Source organism: Triticum dicoccoides, chromosome 2A (assembly GCF_002162155.2).
Source record: "Triticum dicoccoides isolate Atlit2015 ecotype Zavitan chromosome 2A, WEW_v2.0, whole genome shotgun sequence".
Lineage (NCBI taxonomy): Eukaryota > Viridiplantae > Streptophyta > Magnoliopsida > Poales > Poaceae > Triticum > Triticum dicoccoides.
Window position 1 is genome coordinate 610,740,350 of NC_041382.1, and position 17,719 is coordinate 610,758,068.

Consider the following 17,719-nt stretch of genomic DNA (forward strand, 5'->3'; position numbering starts at 1 on the left):
TACTAGTATGGGTCGTTCCCAAGGATCCATCACCGATACCCTGTTCGGAACAAGTGTTGCCCCCAGCGGAGAACTCAGACAGTCCCATACCTGAACCGTGACCGGTACAATATGTTTGCGGTCGTGACACCAATATAGACAATATGTGAATATGGAAATAAGGAGGTCAGTGGTATGATGGAACTTATGTAGTAATCCTCATGTCTCCAGGTAAGCCCAAATAATCATGACGATTACTTGCTCACCGGAACATATTTCTCTTCAACAGTACCGTGGCCAACGAACAGAGGACAGTTGCAGAAGAACTCATATATCACGGTACAGTGGCTAGCAAAAGAAATACTAGCAGCAGTATATCTCTAGATCAGTGTAACAGTGTGCAAGTCGCAGGACCAAGCACAGCAGCGAAATATGAACAGAGGAACTGCTACTTGCCTGACAGCAGTACCCGTCTACCACGCGGTCGCTAGGAACAACACCAGCGAGAGCTCCAACTTCTTCTTCCAGCAGACGACTCTGACTAGTGTGTCAATGGTCCTACGCTACAGCACCTGGTCGCCTTATATACTGGTAACAAGTGAGTAGCTCCTTGTGAACACATTAATCGTCGTCCAGCTGCCGCCGTAACTCCTGCTTGCTCCAAAGGATAAGATAGTGCCCCTTTGCTTCACCTAATGGCTGGTTCGATGCACCTACTAGCTCATGCATGCATATGTTTCTAACCAGAGCAATGACACGTACATTCTATCTCTCAAGGAAAAGACACGTAGCCATGCAACAAGCCTTCTCATTGCTGCATGCAAAAATATCTACTGCCCTAGACGGTGGTACAGTGTAATCCAAGAGCTAGCTGGCCTGTGAGAAGAAAATACAGCTAACCTTACTGAGCTAGTCGGCAGGCTACGTACATGCATTACGGCAACGGTGATTAGATGGATGCATGCAGTGCGTTGAGTACAGACCATGGATGTCGTGCATGCCATGCATTGATGCATACATGTAAGTGTACGTGGATTGCTCAAGCAAATGCAATACTCCACCATCTTCTAATACAAAGAAAATCTACTAATGATTGGGATGCACCTATTGGTCTTAAGATATTTATCTCCAAAATTATTTATAAATACTAGCATGCCTGAGTTATTAGAAAAATGATAGTTAAGCAAAATTTAATTCTAAATGACAATCGATGCATTTTAATTATCCTTAAGTAACACACGGGTGTTACAGACATATTCAACAACTCTTAATTTTAATAGAAGTGGTGCTCATATCTAAGTTACTTTTTATCATGGTCCAAATGAAACATCGATATAAACCATATAAGCAAAACCATTTCGTTTTCTAAGAGTTATAAAGAGAAGGAAATGGCTACCCTGTTACAATCCATCATCTCATCATGGAACAAAGAATAAAACAAATTAGATGCCTACACCGGATAGTATGCACGTTGACTATACCAAATCATTAAAGACTATTTTTTTTGAAAGGATGAATAAGAAAAACAATACACCAGTGTGAAAAACAGAACACATGTGTAGTTGGAGAAAATCTAGCGTTACATAATAATTGAATACTCCCTCTATAAACTAATAGAAGATCTTTTATAACACTAAAGTAGTCATCTAAATGATCTTATATTAGTTTACAGAGGAAGTAGTTGCTAAGAAGTTTCAGGTTTATTAATCACACAACTAAGCCTGCCTTCATAAATTGTCCTCCACCAAAATACTCTTGCTTTAGGAGATTAAAAAGGATAGATGTCAATCAGTGGTGATCCTGCCCGGACTGCAAGATACACTACCTAATTATTATGGTGCTAAGCTGATTTCCATGCAATGGTCTCAGTTCTTATAATCCTCTAATCTTCAAGTAAAAAATAATAATGCATACATAGTACTGATGTGAGCAAATGTCTCCGTGCCAGCGCCCTCCATGGGGATAATCTTGCACACGAGGTCACCTCAAGCAATGTATTGCCACCAACATAACTGAAGCACTTATTCATAGCTTTAGTTATGAGATATGCCGTTAGCTGAGATAGAAATCACAAATAGGTCAGATCACAATCTAAAGAATATAATCTTATCCAAGAAAATAGTCATCAGCAGCAAAGCTTTATTTAGTTCTTTACTAAGAAAGCAAACTTACAAATTACAGCCCAAACAGATAAATAAATGGTTCAGAATAAGCACAGGTCAAGGTACTTACAGTGAGTGGAGCACAACGAGCTAGACGTCGTTCCAGCGAGATTGACAGGGTCGGCAATTTTGATTTGCAAGTTTCGACCGAGGGGCTTTATGGCACAGAAGAAGGGCGAGCACTCTGTGACAGCAAGCTGCGTCAGTTCTCCAACCTGGCAAATCACAACTGCTACTCTGTTCTGCTGTTTGTGTTGGATGACGAAGGGGCGAAGACTCGGACGTGGTGGGCATGGACTGCAGCACAAATTCGACAGCCAACATTGATGGGACCACATCTCTGAAGGAAACAAATTCACAAGGTCAAGTTGTAACTCGACAGAAGTGAACATAAGAGAAAACAAAACATGTAGACATTAAAATTGATTAATTTGTATTCTGTCTTGTATCACTTTGGCCATCACTTTAAAACGATTTCCCTTCGACCATAGTAGTACTTGACTTCAAAGAACTGACACTAATACAATCGGATCTATGTAGTCTGGACGAACGCCAACACATTTAATTATTTGTTTAACATCTAATTGAGATAAATTTAATTTAGACCTAGAGATCAAATAAGATTAATTAGAGCGCCGAGTGCGCACAACACCAGCAATCCTCCTCCAAAACCATGACCCAAATGGTCAGAATTTTATTGCTTTTTCCTCCTCATTCTGGCAATCATTCAGATTTCTTTCAGAATTAATGATCACAGGGGATTCATTCAGAATTATTCAGATTTCTTTCATAATTAATGACCCCAGGAGATCACAGAAGAAAAACATATGTACATCATTTCTGTAATATACATGAAAGGCAAAAGTTCAGAATGATACAGCTGTATCTTATTTACCTTGTAAGAAAATGGAGTATCATCTCAAATAATACCCTGAAACCATTGCCATGTCAGGAATGGCAGTCCAGTAAGAATTAGAGCATTATGTATAGAAAGCTTTGAACATTGAATTGGGCCAGAAATGGCAAACTAACCAATATGCCCACGCAATGCCGCTCCGACCACGGCCTCTCCTGCCCCACATCCATGTTATGCTCCCCATTGTTTCTCTCCTTCCCCTGACTTTAGCGAGCCCGCCGAGATTGCCACGCTCATCATCTTGTGAATCATTTTGATCCAAGAATCAAGATCACAGATCAATTATCATAGACATTATATACGACATACCAAATGTTGCTATAAACCATCAGAAAGACCATAGAAATAAAGTACTATCTCAAGGGAAATATCTTTAAAACTGACTGGAAAATCTTTAAAACTGAACCGTACAAACAAACGAATATAGCTCCTCCGCACTTCATGGCAGAGAGGGGCTAGCACAAGGGACGGTCAGGAGGAGGAGGGAGGCGCAGAGGAGAATTGGCCGCTCGGGCCGGAGAGAAGGGGAGCGAGAGCGACAGCTACGCCAGAGATGCGAGGGAGAGAGAGAGACGTGGGGGAGGGTGAGAAAACCCTAGCCGTCTCACCCGATTGGGGATGAGGCTGCGAACCAGGGAAAGCCATCTGGCGTCGGGTACGCGAAAAGTCAAAAATGCCCTCGGCGGGAGACGAGTATTTCGGCGGTGGCACGGGATATTTTGCCTCTGGAGAACGCCGACGGGCCAGACAGAACACGCGCCAGCCACCGCAAATGACACTCTGGGCCCACCAGTGACAGACCCCACTCGTCAGCGGGAACCGGACAAAATAGCGGAGTAAGCAAAAGCGTGTGGGAAGCGAAACTATTCATTCCTATAGTGCTACTCCCAGATCCGACGGCAGAGTACGTCCGATGGCTTGATCCGGCGGCCGAAATGCCATCAAGCGAACGCAACGGACGGCCGGATTCGTCTGAGCTCTAAGGAGGCTTGTAGGAACATCCTTCTCTTATCTTTTGATGGAATGTGTTTGTGTTCCTTTCCAAAAAAAAAAACGTAAACGTCCGCCGCCCCCTCCCCCCGTGTTCGTTTAGTAGAAACCCTAACTTAAAGTGCGGCGGCGGCGGCGGCGAGCATACCAGGCGGCAGGCCTGGTTAGCAATCTCAGGCCCCCAAAAAGGAGAGATCGATGGCGGCTGGAGGCGAGGCGCTGACGCCTCGCGAGTCGGCGATGGAAGAGATGGATCCGCAGCCCGGCGTTTTTTCCGAAGCAGAGATCCTGAGGATGGAGATTGCGTCCCTGGTGAGCTTGCTCAGGGAGAAGCAGTCTGACGTTCTTTCGCTGGATCCTGAGACCGTGAGGAAACTCACGTCCCTGACGAGCGAGATGGCGTGCCAGAAGTCGGCAAGGGAGCGGCAAGCCTTGGTGGTTCCGGAGGTCAAACGCACAGCGCCGCGGAGCAAGATCTCCAGGAGTATATACGATTGTACCTGCAATGCTGGTAAACAGATGGCTGGCCAATGTGCTGAGGACCAGAGGACCAAGGAGTGTGTGGAGATGACTCATCAGGTGGAGCACCAGAGGAGCAAGGAAGAGGCGGATGAATCTGTGACAGATTTTGCAATGGACCTTTGCAAATCAAACATGGAGACGCACCACATGGCTGCTGATAGCCAGACGACAGATGACAAAGAGGAACATTTTGTGGCAGCAGATCTGATAAGTGGTCTTTCCGACCAGATGACTGTGCGCTGTTATGAGAACCAGAGTGCTGTGGAGTGCCTGGAGATGACTGATCTCACGGTGGGCAAAGGCCAATCAAGCACGGAGACGCCTGCGTTGAGGATGATGGACCAAGGAAAATCAAGCAGTGAAGGCGAATCAAGTAACGAAGGCAAATCAAGCACGGAGACGTGTGCCCTGGCGTCGAGGATGATGGACCAAGGCAACTCAAGTAGTGAAGGCCAATCAAGCACGGAGACGCGTGCGTTTAGGATGATGGACCATGGAAAATCAAGTAGTGAAGGCCAATCAAGCACGGAGATGCAAGTCCAATCAAGTAATGAAAGCAAATCAAGCACGGAGACGCATGCCTCGAGGATGATGGACCAAGGCAAAAAATCAAGCTTTAGGATGGTGCTGGATTGCGATGAGAATGGTATGCCCAACTGGTGCAAATATTACGAGATGCTCGAATGTGAGGATGTGGAGGAGGAAGATGAGGAGATGACTCCGGAGGGTGTAAGGATGTATAACAAATTCCGTAAGGAGCTATTAGAGATGGAAGCTGGCTTACGCAAGGACCGGGAACAGGATCAAAAGGACGCGCTGAGGTGGGAGCGGGATCAAATTGACACACCGAGCTGTTACACAATGGACCCGATCCCCTTCTCACTTCAGGACGAGGCGGAGGAGACGGAATTCACAAAATCAGACACGGAGGAGATGGAGATGGCGGACAAGTTGTTTGCTTTAGGGCGTAAAGGCTGGGAATCTGCATGGGGAGACGACTGCGGTAACTTCGAAGACAGCAGTAAGTAAAGATAAAATCCATCGATTCCTTCTCATCTTATTAGTCTTCCAAAACAATGGCAACACAGTCAGATTCGTCCCTTCCTATCTTCTTTCCTTGTATGAGTAAGTAAATAATTGATGTTACAACATGTCTTAACATTTGGATTAACTTGCTGCTGCAGCCGTATTGAGTCCTATGCACTTTACACATTGCACGCCGGGACTGATCCCGTACGCTGCTCGCACTGTGAGCACCTTGCAAATCTACTCCGTGAAGATTGTTGGAACAGATGGAAAGTTGAAGTTGCCACTCCATGTTTATGGGATTGTCGCTGCCCGAGATGCCGTGGACTACAACCGCAACATTCTCTTCTCCCGGCGAAGGGAAAACTGCCAAAAACTCACTCCAGAGGTATGTACCATATCACATAGTATTTCTCTTAATTTCCCCCTTTTCTTCCTGCATGTGCATTCGTTCATTCGATTCAACTATAATGATGATTATGATGCCTGCAGGATCATTTTTTGCGCTTGACTGGCCCGTCCCGTGCAATTGTGGCTGTGGACGATGTTGATTTCGAAGTCCAACTGAAAGTAAAGGGCTCATCAAGGTCTCGCGACAGAGCATTGATGAGTCACTGCTTTACTTACGCCGGTGGTTACCATGAAGGTTTACACACCACCTTCTCCAGCAACAGCTTTTGCACAGTAGAGTTTAGCTATGAGCGACTTACAGAAACAGTCCAGGCTACTATCTTGAGTGCGCGTGTTGTTGAAGGGGCGCCTTGGCCTTTTGAATATGGCGGGCGGATTATGTGCTCCTCGCCACCACGGAAAGTCACGGACTCCCTATCCAGGCAAGTTGTGTTGGTTGATTCTCGTCATTCTGATGGTGGCGGAGAAATGCCAATGGGCTTGGATGGTTTCCTTGATCTGTCAAGGCATGTTGTTTCTGTAGAACTTGAAGAAAGCCTGCAGATTGTCGTACAAGCATACTCACAGTCTGGTGATGCTATTGCTAGACAAGGTAGTGTCAGGTTCAGGACCAAATACTGCAACATAAGTCGAGCGATATGTGAGATTGGTGACTCTAAGGTGGAGATAACTGTCGCTTGGTCCCAACTTGCTAAGCACAAGAGAGATATCCTCTTAGAAGGACATGTTTGACGGCTCTTGTGCCGTGGATGTTGTGGACTGCAGAATTATTTGTCTTTGATTAGTAAATCTGTTATGTACCTGTTGCCCAATTTTATCTGTTTTTGTCTTGCATGTGGTTTGCAAAACTGCAGAATTGTTTCTCTTCGATTAGTTATTAATCTGTCCAACTGTTTGTGAATCGACTAATGTTATCCGACTATTTGTGTCTACTATAACTTATTATGCTATGTGAAGTACTGCCTCTGTAAACTAGTATGAGACCTTTTAGATCACTAAAGTAGTGATCTAAAGTCTTATATTGATTTACAGAGGAAGTAGTATCTAAAATGCCGCCGCCTTTAAATCACAGAACCGAACTGAATGCATGATTTCCTGCAAGTTTATCCACCTCTAATCACAGAACCGAACTTTGTGAACTACCTGTAAATCTTATCTACCCCTCGCAAGCTATAAAAAGGATAACAAAATTCATGTAACCATCCTATCATAGTCTCCAGGAACCTTTGCCTGCCTGGAGCAGCGAGGCATACAGCAGCTCATTCCACGTGTCCGGCACGCCCGGCAGGCACCAGTGGCTGCAGTCCTGCTTGGTCGCCGCCGCCGCCATCCGCTCCTCCTCCGTGTCGTAGCGCACCCGGTACACCGACGGGTGGCCGTCCTTCCGGTAGTCGGTGAGCCGGCTGATGTTGAGGTATATCACAGGGGTCTTCATCCGGCTCATGACCTTCTCCAGTACTCTCATCCTCTCGGGGTACTCGGTGAGGTACGTGTGGTTGAATATCGGCTCGGTCTCCCTATGGCATCTCCCTCCCGAGTTCCACTGCCCTCCCCTGCAGTGAAACGGATCGATCATGAGAGTAAGATTAATTGTACCGATGGCCTAATATATGGTTGTGGTGGCGGTCTCTTAATAATTACTTGAAGTGTGTTAGGGAGAGTCCTCTGAACACGATCTGAGTTCTTGTTGGGTCTATGTTCTTGTCGACCCATTTGGCCCATGTGGTCAGTGCTTTCCTGTATGCCTCCATCACCTCAAGGCTGTGGTGAACACGGTAGCCTTCTTGATAATAGTTGAGCCTGTCACAAGCATTTCACCAATCAGGATGTAAACAGATTGGCTAGCAGATCAGCTTAGCCTGCGGAGTTCTGGGGGAAGTGTTGCACTATACACATACAGACCCTTTTGACGTCTTTGGGTGAGTCCACCAGTGCCCGGTGTTGACGACGACGATGTCGGCGGTCTGGTACGCCGGAGTCGTTGCGTCTAGCTCATCCAACCTCAGCTTCTCGTCGAGTACGGTGCCGTTTGGGCTCTCGCGGACCGTCTCTTTGACCAGAAATGTCGATCTTATGAAATCCACAGAGCAATTGTAGTCCTGCAATCAAGTGCCAGTGAGTTGGACTGGCAAGATTCTACCAAGTTTCTCTTTCTCTCCTTTTGAATGTGAGATGAGAACAAAAAAATGTCAGTATTCACTATTCAGTGAGGCAGCCAGTACGTACTCTGAACTTGAAGGAATAGAATCCTCTGGTTTTGAACTGGTTCTTCCCGGACTTCTCGTACACGTTCTTCTTGTTCCTGACGCCATGGCGGAGAGTGCAGACCAGAGACTCCCACATGTTGCGGTTCAGCGAGTCTCCGACGAATATGATCCTCTGGCCTCGCAGCCTCTCCAGGAAATCAGTCACGTTCATCCTGGCCGACGCAACACAAGAGAAGATAACTTAAGTTTCGATCACAGAGTGTACTCTAATGGAATTGCTCGGAACATTTGCGATGACAAGAAGAAGCTAGTCAGAGGATGCATGCACCTGGGAATGTTGCAGCCGGTCGGCTGCCACCTCCAGTTGAGGAAGCCGGTGTCCTGCCGGCCGTTCTTGTGGCAGTTGAAGTCGCCGTCGATGTGGGGGCACGACCGCGGCGGGTAGAAGGCGTGGTTCTCCTCCCTCACCCACCTCCCGCTGAACAGGTCGCACTTGGCGAAGGTCACCAGGTCCTGCACGCCCGACGTCCACACCACCCGGTGGTTGCCGGGCCCGACGGCCACGCTGGTGTTCGCGCCTGCCGTGACGGTGCCAGTGCCGGTGTCATCGCTGTGGTCGGCGGAAGGCGTCCACTCCACCCGGTGGTTGACTGGGCCGACGGCAACGCTGGTGTTCGCGCCTGCCGTGACGGTGCCGGTGCCGGCGCCGTCGCTGTGGTCGGCGGCAGACGTCCACACCACCCGTTGGTTGCCTGACCCGCTGGCAACTCTGGTGTTCGCGCCTGCCGTGCCGGTGCCGGTACCGGTGCCGTCGCTGTTGTCGGCGGCAGCTACTTCCTGCATCGGGTGGACGAACTCCTTCCGTCGCCTGGTCGAGCGCTGCTTGTGCCTCGCCATGGACGCTCTCTTGCGCCTGCGTCTGTCCTCATTTCGCTGATCCGGCGTTCTAGATGGCAGCGCTGCTCGCCGCGTCGAGTTCGGCGGTACATTGTCGACGCTGGCGTTCGCGTTTCGATCTTCCTTACTCGAAGGCACAGCCGTGTCGGTGGAGTTCCCGGTGGCGCCGTCGGAGTCCGAGGGCTCATCGGGAGCGCCGATGATGGGGTTTCCGGTGGAATTCGCTGCATCCGCTCTCCGCCACGGCGGCGTCGGCATTGCGGTTACATCTTGCGCTTTAGTGCCGTTGCCGACGACGGGCTCCTCGTCCGATCCGCTGATCGTGGCGTTTCCGGCGTCATAGAGGGGACCCTGCGCTTTCCCCATATCCTCCTCCGGCACCAATGCCGGCTGCCCCGAGCCATCGGCCGGCGCCCAGTAATCATCCGAGTTGTTGCTCTGCACTCGACGCGGCGCCACCACGGTTGCGTTGCCAGTGCTACTTACATTAGGAGAAATGGGTGGGTGGGGAGGAGGCGACTTCCTCGGCGACGTCGGCGTGGACGAGTTCGACGACAGCAGCGCGCCGGACGCCGCCGAGGAGCCCGTCGGGGTGGGGAAGGAGTCCTCGGCGGCGGGGCGACCGGTGATGGAGACGTAGAAGAAGGCGATCACGAGGACGACGGAGAAGCAGGCCAGCGCGGCCTTGGTGCTCACGTACGGCCCGCCGCCGTGCCTACCGCCGAGGCCGCTGCCTCGCTTGTGGGCGGTGACGAGGGAGGAGGAGGAGGAGGACGGGGAGAGGAGGCCGTTGAGGTGCGCCTGGAGGGAGCCGCTGCTGCCCCCGCCGCCGCCGCCGCCCCGGTCCAGCACGGACAGCCACGCCTTCCTCCAGCCGGCCATTGTGCCTGGTCAGCGATCGCCGATCACTCCCTCACTCACTCCAGTGCTCTACTGGTCAGTGTGACGGTTAGCAACTGCCGGCAGGAGCGGATCTCGATGGGCAGGCTCAGAGTTTATGGAGAAAAATCCGTTAAGGGCCAGTTGGGCCCAAATCCACGCGGACCGTTGCCGTAAGCTGGGCCTAGCCCACAAATAACCCGGCCCACCGGATCGCACGCTTCCTAGGGTTCGTTCGCCGCCCGCAATGGGCCACCCAGCCCGCGTATATATAGACGATCGTACCGATCCACCCGAATGTCGCATCACGTCGCCGTTCCAAATTGACCTCCGCCACCTTTCCGAAGTGTGTTGTCCACCATGGCCTGCGGCGGCGGCGGCGGCATTTTCAGCCGGGCGCTGGGCTACGTCGTCAACGAGTTCCTCGTCCAGGGCCTCGCCAACAAGTAATGCTCGACCCCCCCTTCCCTCCATCCCTCTCCCCAGAACTTAGATTAGATCTACCCGTCGTCATCGCGCGAGGGTTTCGTCGTCGTTGATTTGATTGGTAGCGCTTCGTCATCTGGTCCTTGGGAGGATCGGTCCTCCGGTCGGTTCCCAGCGGGACTCGTTCCCTTGAAGCCACATCATCTCGTTGTATCATGGGCTTGCCCTCTCATGTGCTCTTCGTAGGGTTACCTATGGCGCAGGGCGCATCAAGCTCTTACATGTACATGCTACTGTTGTTGATTTGTTCTAGCATGTACTAGGAACAAGGTCAAACTTTATTTTGGGCCAAATCCCACAGATTCGTAGGGTTGTGCACGTACGTGACGGTGATGAGCCTTTACAGACCTGTAATGGTTCTGGCGAGCATGATCGCTTGATTCAAAGAACATGTAAGGGACTGAGTCGTTGTAGTAAGCCAATGGGGCCGAGTTGAGGTGTCATGTGAATTCTGTTTCCGGAGCTATTGGCTGTGAGAGTCTTGTTATGTTTGATTGTCTCGTTGAAATGACGTTGGCATGGCAACAGTGATGAGTTCTTACAGACCTGTAATGATTCTTGCGGAAATGATCGCACAGTTCAAAGAACATCTAAGGGACTGAGTTGTTATGCAACGTTTGCATTACATTTGTGTGCTGTGTTTCCTTTCCTATTTGCACAACAGTTACTGTATGTGTTTGTGTCCTTTCTCTTGTTTGACTATGAGCTGGTATTCAGTTTGTTTTTTCATGGAAACAATGACTCAATGAGAGTTTTAGCAGACATGTAATTATTCTTGTGGGAATAATTGGAAGATTCAAATCACATCCAAGGGATTGAGTTATAATGGAGAATTTGCACTAGATTTCTCGTATAGTACTTCCTCCGTCCGAAAAAGTTTGTCCCAAGCTTGTCTCTCAAATGGATGTATCTAGCACTAACTTGATGCTAGATACATCCATTTGAGAGACAATTTTTTCGGACGGAGGGAGTACGTGTTTTCTGTCTGATTATATTTAAGGTTCTCAACAAAACCAGTATTTCGCTCATATCTGATCACCTTGGTCGCACCCCTTATCTCGATAATAAAGAACACATTATTTTGTTCTTTGTTGTTGAACGAAACTGTCTGAATTGCTACAGAGGATGGCGAAGATTTATATTTGGTCTCGTTTGTCGTAACTGGCATTTGTTTGCCTTGCCGACGACCTCATTATTGGTTTGCTGTTTTATTTTGTTTGTTTGGCCAATGATTAAACTAAACTAATAGACAAGCATGTGTCTCAACTCTCTTCATGTGGAAAGCATAATTATCAATGAGGTCAAACTCTGTTTGTCTTTGTACTTCCTTTTACCGGTCTGCAAGCTCGGGTGATGATTACAAGTGCATAGTTCAGATGACCATACTGTGATGACTTGAACAAAATAGTCTTTTGCTCCTAGCTGATGACCTTTGTCTGCCTGTTCAATTTTGATTGAAATTGCATTTGAGAAATCATAACCTAGCAAATTAAATTATTTTAACTCGATCAAGGATACTGAAGAGAACATGCTATGTGAACAAATCCATGCGAGCTGTGCCACATAGCCAATGATTTCATTTGGCTGAGTTGTCTTCCTACTTCTGATGCATATAAAGATGAGTTGGTGTCAGCAATGAATTTTCAAGAGGATGATGATTTCATATTTGTCGCCCCAGTCTTAGGGTCCGCTTTGGTGTATCTGTGCTGATTGACATACTTTTGAATCTGACTCTGTAAATGAATTTTTTATATTTATTTCTAAATTGTGATTGCCTTATTAGGTCCTCATTAACTGGTGTGAGTTTGTGTTCTGTACTTTGGATGAGGCGGAGCTTGATTGAGTTTTTCTTTCTTGTGATCTTATTAAATCTTACTCTGATGTTCAGGAACCAAACTCTTGCATGTGCCTTGTGAAGTATTTTTATCTGCTTTGTTTAGATACCATAGTTTCCTTGTTCTTGATTTCTGTTTATTTTTTTAACTGCCTTGTTGTGCTGTTGTTTCTGAGTAAGATGTTTTTTTAATCTTTTTTATTTACATACCACTCCTCTTGAACAAATCCACGCTTGCTATCTTGCAGTGAGTGGGAATAAGACGAGCTGTGGCACTTTGCCAATAATTCATTTGGCCGAACTGCTTTAAACTTCTGCTGCTTTTAATGATTGTACTAAAGATGCTTTAGACTTTGTTCGGTTACACCTCCTCACAGGGGGATTGGGGTGGATTGGAGGAGGTTTTGACTTGTAGAGGGTGTAATCCCTGCCAATCCCTGCCAAACCCCTCCATTTTCCCTGTCAACCGAACAGGCCCTTCATGTCAGCATTGAATATCCAAGAGGATGATGATTTCATATTTGTCGCCCCAGTCTTAGGGTCTGCTTTGGTGTACCTGTGCTGATTGACTTCTGAATCTGACTCTGTAAATGAAAATTTTGATATTCCTTCAAAATTGTGATTGCTTTATGTCCTCATAAGCTGGTATGTGTTTGTGTCGTGTGCTTTGGACGAGGAGCTTGTTGAGATTTTCTTGTGTCATCTTGTTATATTTTACTCTGATGCCAAGGAAGCACTCTTACTATCTGCTTTGTTTAGCCACCTTAATTTCCCTTGATATCCGTTAGTTTTATTTTACTTGCCTTGCTGTTTGTTCTGAGTAAGATGATTTTTTTTACTGTGCAGCCGTGCCTTCCAGAGGTTTGCTGTGAGGACCAACAAGACTTTCGAGAATCTCTCATCTAGAGGTAATGTTGCTCATTTAATGTTTCACCAATTTCGGTTGAATATCAGTTTGAGAATTTCTTGGCAGAATATTCGCATCACTGGTTTCTATAGTGAATTTGTATATGAAGTCATTTTCTCTGTGATAGGATATTTGTATACTAAATTAATTTCATTTTTTTCTCCCTTTGTAAAGAAATATAAGACCGTTTAGATCATTACTTTGTGTTTCATTTAAACGCTCTTATATTTCTTTACAGAGGGAGTATTTTTCATCGTTGTGGCATCACCAGTTCACCACATTATTTGAATATGTGGGTTCGATTTTAATGCCTTATTTGTGCTACCATTAATCTGGTAATTTTTGCTTCTCACTCGACAGTTAAACAAGTGAGGGAGGAGGTGTCGGAGCAAATTAGGGATCCTCATGGGCATGATAATGTGAGTTAAACCAAACCTTGACGTGGTTCACTGTTGTGGTTGTTTGAAATGCTGCAGGTGACTGAATAGATCTTTGTTTGCAGGGCTTCAAGCAGTGATGCTGACTCCTAGGCGTGCATCAAGTTGCTAGCTGTACAATCCTGCTATCAGCGTTCCCGGTCATATCCTAGTTTTCGATGCCATCCTCAAGTGGCCATTGTATAAAATCTGAATCCAAATGATCTTATTTTCTATTTAGAATGTTTTTCTTAGAAAGAACTAGACGCAGAGCATTATTCTACTCCTTGGCTGAGCCTCAGTTCTACAAATTTCTATGCTGGAACAAATTACTATGTAGCCTCCCGGAACAAATTCTACAGAGGGATTCTCCTTGGCTGAGCCTCAGTTCTACAAATTTATATGCTTTGTTTTATGACTAGTTTTTGCGGTCTGTCTGTTGTTATGTCCTTGGCTGCCAAATCTATATAACAATGACTATGTTGATATCCAGGAAATATCATCGTGTTCATTTTGGCATTTGTTCATCTGATCAGTTTAAATGTAGAAGCTTAGACATTTTTGGTTGGCGTACAAACAACTGGAAGCTATATTTTACTCCATCTGTATCAAAATTTAAGATGTTTTTTGACACTACAACAATGTTTAAAAAGGGTCTGAGGGAGTAATTCATTACCTAAATTCCATACATTTAAGTGGGATTCTTCTATGGTTTTTCTTTTGTTTGCGGTGTTCGCAACAGTTATGAAGGTCGCTGTTTGCAACCCGGATCAGCACTGCTAATTGTTCCGAAGAAATCCTCACCTGGTTTTGCTAACTCTACAATGGTGGCTCACGTGCCTTTCTTCGATATTTACAAATCCATTCTCTCCTCCCTTCCTTTCTCCTACAGTTTGGTGAGGTGAGGAAGGGGTACTCGTTCTCCTGTTTATTACTACTCCCTCCGTTCGGAATTACTTGTCTCGGATATGGATGTATCTAGAACTAAAATACATCTAGATACATCCATTTTTGCGACAAGTAATTCCGAACGGAGGGAGTACTTCGTTGCACAATGTTAGACATTTTTGCAAGCGATGTTAGCTTGTAAAAACATTTTATATTATGGGACGGAGGGAGTAGTAAAGTTAATTAGTACTTGTGTCCTTCACGACAGTTTTGGGGATTCCGCATTGGGTTGGAGGCATCGATATTAAATCAGTGTTGAACCTAGAGATGTCGTTAAGGATGGTATGGGTACATTTAAGGATGGTATGGGTACACAAATACCATATCCATACACATGTTTCTCATGGGTGTAAAATCCTACTCATAACCTACCATCGAGTAAATATGACTCGCAAGGTGCGAGCCACTGAGAGATTTGCTTGTATATAAAGACTGGTAACTTAGGGTTTATTACACATGAGCCATCAGTGAGATAATCGGGTAGGGTCTAGACATACCCATGGACAAACAATCGTACCCATGCCTTATTCATGACTAGTCGGGTAGGGTTTGGGCACTATCCATGGGCACGAAAATGTGCCCATACCCAACCTAAGCGGGTCGGGTACCCAATGGTACCGGTGCCCATATGTAAAATTGCCATGCTTAGATGTTGTCTTCATCTTTTTCGTTGGCGTTTCTTCTCTTGGTTTGGCTTGCTTTCCCCTCTTTGAATAACCTCCCCTGATTGAGTCAATTGAATCATTCTTTGTGGGCAATTTGCAGCTATGTTAAAAAGGAAATATGAGAGAGGATCTCACTGTGTCACCCCTCTAAAGCTACAAAAAAGTCACCCCACTGAATCATTGATATTCACAATGAGTGTCCATGTTTTACCACATTACCAAACCACCCCATCCACGTATCATTAAACCTTCTTTGTCTCGTGCTATAGAATAAGAAATCTCAGTTAACCTTGTCATAAGCCTTCTCAAAAATCCATTTTTAGTATCTCATCTTGTTGATTTTTTAGATTCATGCAAGATCTCGTGAAGTGACATGACCCCATCTATAATGTTTCTTCCTTTGATAAATGTATTCAGACAAACATAAAATAGTTGATGCATAAAAGGCTTCATCCATAACTTTAGCAAAAAAAATTGAAGAGGAGATGTAACAAACAGATAGGCTTGTATTTCTGAACTATGTCAACACCAAGCCCTTTTGGTATAAGAGTGATTACTCCAAAGTTATTCTATCGAGGTCCATTCTCCCAACATGCAATTCAAAAGAATACATCATCAAATCATCCTTAATAAAAGGCCAACAAGCTTGGTAGAATTCAATAGGTTTTCATCTACACCTACTCGCAGATCTGTTTTTTCTCATACTATCAATTACGCTCTTGATTTCCTCCTCGCTATTTTTTTACAAAGCGCAACATTATCTTCCTCAGATAGACGTCGACTATATCTAGGGTGGGAGGAGAAGTAAGTAAGGAGAAAAATGTAATGCATAATGGAGTGGTCTAACGAGGACAAACAAGAATGAGAAGGGGTAGTGGATTAAGTTGCGGCAGGGATTGGGCAATATATTTTGCATTTTCTAGACAAAGAAAAATTACAGGGAAAGATGGAGTGGTGGGGTAGAGGTCACATAATATTGTGGCAAAGTCAAATTATTGGATTGGATTTAGGTATACCTAGATACATAATTATGCTCATGCCCTATACATTAGTAGTCGCGTCGGGTTCAAGCAGGCCTGGCCCGACCCATCCGTAAACATGCCTAGCAAGGCACAGCCTGTGGCGAGCCGCACTTCCAGGTTAAACGGGTCGCCCCGCGTGCTATTAGGTCTTTTGGGCTATTTTTGGCATTTTGGGCTGTTAAAAAAGTTATGTTGTGTCGGCACGTGTTGGAGATATGCCCTAGAGGTGATCATGTGATGATGATATTTTCCTATGTATTCATGAATCATATGTATTGTCCTTGAACACCAGCAATGATATGTATCGATAACCCACAAGTATAGGGGATCACAACAGTTTTCGAGGGTAGAGTATTCAACCCAAATTTATTGATTCGACACAAGGGAAGCCAAAGAATATTCTCAAATATATTAGCAGCTGAGTTGTCAATTCAACCACACCTGGAAACTTTAATATCTGCAGCAAAGTGTTTAGTAGCAAAGTAATATGATAATAGTGGTAACGGTAGCAAAAGGTAATGATAGAAAAAATAATGTTTTTGGTATTTTGTAGTGATGATAGCAATAGCAACGGAAAAGTAAATAAGCGGAGAACAATATATGGAAAGCTCGTAGGCAATGGATCAGTGATGGAGAATTATGCCGGATATGGTTCATCATGTAACAGTCATAACCTAGGGTGACACAGAACTAGCTCCAATTCATCAATGTAATGTAGGCATGTATTTTGAATATAGTCATACGTGCTTATGGAAAAGAACTTGCATGACATCTTTTGTCCTACCCTCCCGTGGCAGCGGGGTCCTAATGGAAACTAAGGGATATTAAGGCCTACTTTTAATAGAGTACCGGACCAAAGCATTAACACATAGTGAATACATAAACTCCTCAAACTACGGTCATCACCGGGAGTGGTCCCGATTATTGTCACTTCGGGGTTGCCAGATCATAACACATAGTAGGTGACTATAGACTTGCAAGATAAGATCAAGAACTCTCATATATTGATGAAAACATAATAGGTTCAGATCTGAAATCATGGCACTCGGACCCTAGTGACAAGCATTAAGCATAGCAAAGTCATAGCAACATCAATCTCAGAACATAGTGGATACTAGGGATCAAACCCTAACAAAACTAACTCGATTACATGATAAATCTCATCCAACCCATCACCGTCCAGCAAGCCTACGATGGAATTACTCATGCACGACGATGAGCATCATGAAATTGGTGATGGAGGAAGGTTGATGATGACGATGGCGACGGATTCCCCTCTCCGGAGCTCCGAACAGACTCCAGATCAGCCCTCCCGAGAGGTTTTAGGGCTTGGCGGCGGCTCCGTATCGTAAAACGCGATGAATCTTTCTCTCTGATTTTTTTCTCCCCGAAAGCAAATATATAGAGTTGGAGTTGAGGTCGGAGGAGCTCCAGGGGGCCCACGAGGTAGGG

General features: G+C 45.9%; 2 protein-coding genes and 6 non-coding genes across 8 annotated transcripts; all 8 read left to right on the top strand.

Moving 5' to 3' along the window:
- Positions 1 to 4,297: 4,297 nt before the first annotated feature.
- Positions 4,298 to 6,758, top strand: LOC119359679. Its single transcript, XM_037625785.1, has 3 exons — positions 4,298 to 5,590; positions 5,754 to 5,983; positions 6,088 to 6,758. Exons 1-3 carry the CDS (start codon positions 4,342 to 4,344, stop codon positions 6,736 to 6,738), a joined length of 2,130 nt encoding a protein of 709 aa, XP_037481682.1. The 5' UTR covers positions 4,298 to 4,341; the 3' UTR covers positions 6,739 to 6,758.
- Positions 6,759 to 10,310: 3,552 nt separating this feature from the next.
- On the top strand, positions 10,311 to 14,013 carry LOC119359680. Its single transcript, XM_037625787.1, has 4 exons — positions 10,311 to 10,435; positions 13,156 to 13,217; positions 13,577 to 13,635; positions 13,719 to 14,013. The coding sequence occupies exons 1-4, from the start codon at positions 10,350 to 10,352 to the stop codon at positions 13,731 to 13,733; spliced, it is 222 nt and encodes a 73-aa protein (XP_037481684.1). The 5' UTR covers positions 10,311 to 10,349; the 3' UTR covers positions 13,734 to 14,013.
- LOC119359874 lies at positions 10,798 to 10,885 on the top strand. Its single transcript, XR_005172703.1, has one exon. It is a non-coding gene; the product is annotated as a small nucleolar RNA SNORD25 (small nucleolar RNA).
- LOC119359870 lies at positions 10,996 to 11,083 on the top strand. The gene has a single exon (XR_005172700.1). It is a non-coding gene; the product is annotated as a small nucleolar RNA SNORD25 (small nucleolar RNA).
- Positions 11,212 to 11,300, top strand: LOC119359878. Its single transcript, XR_005172708.1, has one exon. It is a non-coding gene; the product is annotated as a small nucleolar RNA SNORD25 (small nucleolar RNA).
- Positions 11,817 to 11,909, top strand: LOC119359921. The gene has a single exon (XR_005172746.1). It is a non-coding gene; the product is annotated as a small nucleolar RNA snR60/Z15/Z230/Z193/J17 (small nucleolar RNA).
- On the top strand, positions 12,123 to 12,209 carry LOC119359990. The gene has a single exon (XR_005172769.1). It is a non-coding gene; the product is annotated as a small nucleolar RNA U31b (small nucleolar RNA).
- On the top strand, positions 12,812 to 12,894 carry LOC119359991. Its single transcript, XR_005172770.1, has one exon. It is a non-coding gene; the product is annotated as a small nucleolar RNA U31b (small nucleolar RNA).
- Positions 14,014 to 17,719: the final 3,706 nt, after the last annotated feature.

Excerpts from the sequence above, each read along its gene's own strand:
- LOC119359680 (XM_037625787.1), top strand. The coding sequence starts at position 10,350 with ATGGCCTGCGGCGGCGGCGGCGGCATTTTCAGCCGGGCGCTGGGCTAC. Across the intron at positions 10,436-13,155 it reads GTCCAGGGCCTCGCCAACAA|CCGTGCCTTCCAGAGGTTTG; the intron begins GTAATGCTCGAC and ends TTTACTGTGCAG. Across the intron at positions 13,218-13,576 it reads CGAGAATCTCTCATCTAGAG|TTAAACAAGTGAGGGAGGAG; the intron begins GTAATGTTGCTC and ends CTCACTCGACAG.
- LOC119359679 (XM_037625785.1), top strand. The coding sequence starts at position 4,342 with ATGGAGATTGCGTCCCTGGTGAGCTTGCTCAGGGAGAAGCAGTCTGAC. Across the intron at positions 5,591-5,753 it reads CGGTAACTTCGAAGACAGCA|CCGTATTGAGTCCTATGCAC; the intron begins GTAAGTAAAGAT and ends TTGCTGCTGCAG. Across the intron at positions 5,984-6,087 it reads GCCAAAAACTCACTCCAGAG|GATCATTTTTTGCGCTTGAC; the intron begins GTATGTACCATA and ends TGATGCCTGCAG.